This window comes from Bidens hawaiensis, unplaced genomic scaffold (genome assembly GCF_021521415.1).
Source record: "Bidens hawaiensis isolate Kalapana, Puna unplaced genomic scaffold, B.hawaiensis_p1.1 tig00015877_1, whole genome shotgun sequence".
Taxonomy (NCBI): Eukaryota; Viridiplantae; Streptophyta; class Magnoliopsida; order Asterales; family Asteraceae; genus Bidens; species Bidens hawaiensis.
In genome coordinates this window covers 106955-110546 of record NW_027492422.1, presented here as the reverse complement: position 1 = coordinate 110546, position 3592 = coordinate 106955, and the positions used below count along the sequence as shown (strand labels likewise).

General features: G+C 38.3%; 1 protein-coding gene across 1 annotated transcript; it reads right to left on the bottom strand.

Moving 5' to 3' along the window:
- Positions 1-694: 694 nt before the first annotated feature.
- LOC143549981 (uncharacterized) lies at positions 695-1673 on the bottom strand. The gene is made up of 2 exons (XM_077040739.1): positions 1190-1673; positions 695-948 (listed from the first exon to the last, which is right to left on the bottom strand). Exons 1-2 carry the CDS (start codon positions 1671-1673, stop codon positions 695-697), a joined length of 738 nt encoding a protein of 245 aa, XP_076896854.1.
- Positions 1674-3592: the final 1919 nt, after the last annotated feature.

Sequence of the window (3592 nt, the reverse complement as noted above, 5' to 3'; positions counted from 1 at the left end):
AAAATTAAATAGAAAACCTACGAAGTAAAGTTGCCCCACCCCTTAGGCTGTGTGCTATGGTGGGGGGCTTCGAAGCCCCTCCACAGTGCCACGTCAGCGTCATGTAGGCACTGGGGGCATCGAAGCACCATGGCATAATGTCCTTCTATAGTGAGGGGGCTTCGAAGCCTAACATTTTTCTTTTTTTGTTAAAACAAAAAAACCAATACAATAATATATAATACAATAATAAAAAAAATATAATGATACTAAAATACAAAATAAATTGAATAAAAAAACATATACAAAAATTAAAGCTATTTTTAGTCGCTGTCATCGCCGTCACCTTACTTATTACTCCAAAGATGTTCAACCAAATCCGATCGAAGGCCGAAATTCGTTTCTCTTTTTCGTGTTTTTAATAGATTAGCAAGTTTATCATCTTCGTTTAGTGTACAGATCGGCTCTGGCTTATCGTTGTGCTCGCCTTGGCAAACTGCTCTACTCGAGTCCTCCAATATCATATTATGCAAGATAATACAAGTGTACATTATGTTTCTTAACTTATCCATTTGTAGAAAACGAGCCGGCTGTCTAATGATAGACCAACGTTTCTTTAATACACCGAATGCCCTTTCGATGTCTTTTCTTGCCGACTCGTGTTTTTTCTTGAAACACTGACGTTTTTCATCAGTCGGGCACGTAAAGCTATGAACTAACGTGGCCCCTCCGGATAAATACCGTCGACTAGATAATATCCGTATTCGTAGTTGACATCATTCGTGGAAAATGAGATGTCGGGCGAGACTCCGTATGTGAGGCGGTCAAAAATAGGGGACGCATTAATCACAGCTATATCATTGTTTGTACCGGGCGTCCCAAAAAACGCATGCCATATCCAAAGATCAAATGACGCAGCCGCCTCAAGAATAACTGTTGGGCCATCATGATCACCCCGATGATATTGACCTTACCAAGCAACAGGACAGGCTTCCCATTCCCAATACATGCAATCAAGGCTACGAAGCATCCCGGGAAAACCGTGTCTTTGATGATGCACCTCGTATATTTTTTGTACGTCACTTTGAGTCGGCTTCCTCAAATATTTTTTATGATATAGTTGTGGAATACCTAAGTTTAACAAATTTTATGAAATTCATGCTTAAAATGTTACGGTTTTGAAATAAATAATTAGAATATTAATACTCACATTCGCAGAATGTGTGAAGCGCTTCACGAGCCACTGTCGCCGACATCTGTAAGTACTCTTTGATGGTGTCGCTCGCAGTCCCGTACACTGGATGACGAATTGCCGCCGTGCATTTTTGCATTGTTGAATATCCCGGTTTACCTCTCGCGTCCGCCCGTTGTTGGAAGAATGCATAAACGCTTTCTAAATCACCAAGTATTCGTAAAAATAGTTGGCGACTCATTCGAAAACGGCGCCGAAATCGTTCCGAATCAAAACTCGCGTCCGAGGAAAAATAATCTTTCATCAACCGGTCATGCGCACCTACGCGATCCCGTTGAAGATGAGGCCGTCTTTCTAGTGGTTGTGAGCTTTCGTAATTCTGGACTACGAGTCGGGCAGCCTCTACAACGGCACTAAATATCGCTTCATCCTCTGAATCCGAATTGGAAATATCGTCGATATCGGGCTGGAAGTCGAGTGTGAAAGATGAGTCGGAAGACATATTTGAGGAGAAAGTTTTATAAAGTTTAAATAGGAGAATGGGATGTTTGTAGAGGTTGGGTGATTGGTATATATATATATATATAGTATTTTATATTATTTAATTTTTTTTAAACGGTAATAATGCCGTTGGTGGTGGCCCCCACCTCACCCCCCCATCGCGCCCATCGTCCGCTCCAACCTCACCCCCCTCCGCGCCCCACCTCACCGCGCCCCTCGGCGGTGTTTCCCCCCTCCACCGCACCCGTCTCCCCCTCCCTTCCATGCCCATAGGGCATAGTCTTATAGTGTGGTGTTAAAGATATTGATATTACCTATCAAAGACTAGAGTTCAAAATTCACAAGATGAAATATGACGAAAAATAAAATGGGTTGTTATAAAAGTTGATAAACAAGAAATTAGACAAGCATTTAAGACAATTAATATGATACCATAAATTAATATTGTTTATTAGGGTTAAGTTAAAATAGGAAAATGGTTTTTCTTAATAAGTCTAAGAAGTAATCATAGCCATTAAACAATATAATGGATGGTTAAGATTAAAAGGTTGAGAATCAGGTATTGGATTTCAAATTAAGGGTATTATGGTCCATGAAAAGGAATATTTTCTCTCTCTTTCATTACCTCCATTTTTCTTAAACGTTAATAACTATTTTATACGATGTTACTTTTTAATAAAAACTACATCATAAAAACAGACGTTTTTTTATCTGTAAAACGAGTATAATATCAAATATAAATATATGCACTTATATATAAAACGAAAAACACAATGATATGAACTTTTTGTTTTCTAAAACACAATGAACTTCCTAACAAATAACACAATCATTTGTGTTATAAAACACAATCAACAAAACACAATGAAAGCAGTGCATTATGATACACAATTTAAAAAACACACTGAACTCAACTGGAAAAACACAATGAACTGAAACATAAAACATTGAGACGAAAAACCCAATGGTGAAAAACACAATTGTGAAAAAAAACACAATCTGACGGTTAAACAAAGAAAAACACAATCCGGCAGTGGTTGTGTGCCTATGCGGCGGTCTGCGACGAGAGACAGCAACGTCGTTCTAGCATTTTTTGAGGTGAGTTGCAGGACGAGGCTCTTCATGGATCTGGCGATGACGTCTCGATGGATATGCCAGCGAACATGATGTAGCTTATGTGCAAGAGACCGTCGTCGTTCAATTTAAAAAACGAATTGTTCACGTTTTGAAGCCAGAGGCGGCGGAAGCAGCTCATCTCGCCAGAGAAAGTCGTTCGCTAGGGTGAGCTCTAGTTCAACAGACATCGGAAAAACAAAGGTTGCGGCGGTGGTCGGTGACTTGTGATGGCAGTGGTGGTGGTTGACGCCGGAAAACAGAGACCGCGATGGTGATTATGAGGTGTGATGTTTGAATTTGGAAAATGGAACTTTTGGATAGAGAGAAAGACTGGTGTGAGTTTGAAGATGATGGTTTTTTTTTCTAGATCTATATTTATTGTTATAGACAAATATACCCTTTAGTCTATAAATTTTGAAAAAAAAATTGGAAGGCTAGGATTACTTTTTAGACTTCTTAGAAACATAATACTTCTTATTTGAACTTAGTCTAATTATACTATTCATTGAATAGTAAAGATAATAATAGAGCATAATATTTATAAAATATAAAAGAAGTGTCATGTGCATATTAACTTATGTCATCACCGTTAAGGTAATTAGTAATTATTATAGTATAAAATTTATTGGAATGGCAAGCCTATTTTTTCTTTCCCTAGCCCAACACATCCACTTTTCTTTAGTGGTCCAATAAATAATATAAATATAAACATATCACACCCTTAAAATCAAAAGACCTAATTCTCTTTTTATCATCTCATCAGAGATATCTTGTTGTTGGCCAATAGTGCCGAGTGCCGCCGTT

Excerpts from the sequence above, each read along its gene's own strand:
- LOC143549981 (XM_077040739.1), bottom strand. The coding sequence starts at position 1,673 with ATGTCTTCCGACTCATCTTTCACACTCGACTTCCAGCCCGATATCGAC. Across the intron at positions 949-1,189 it reads GCTTCACACATTCTGCGAAT|GTCAATATCATCGGGGTGAT; the intron begins GTGAGTATTAAT and ends TTGCTTGGTAAG.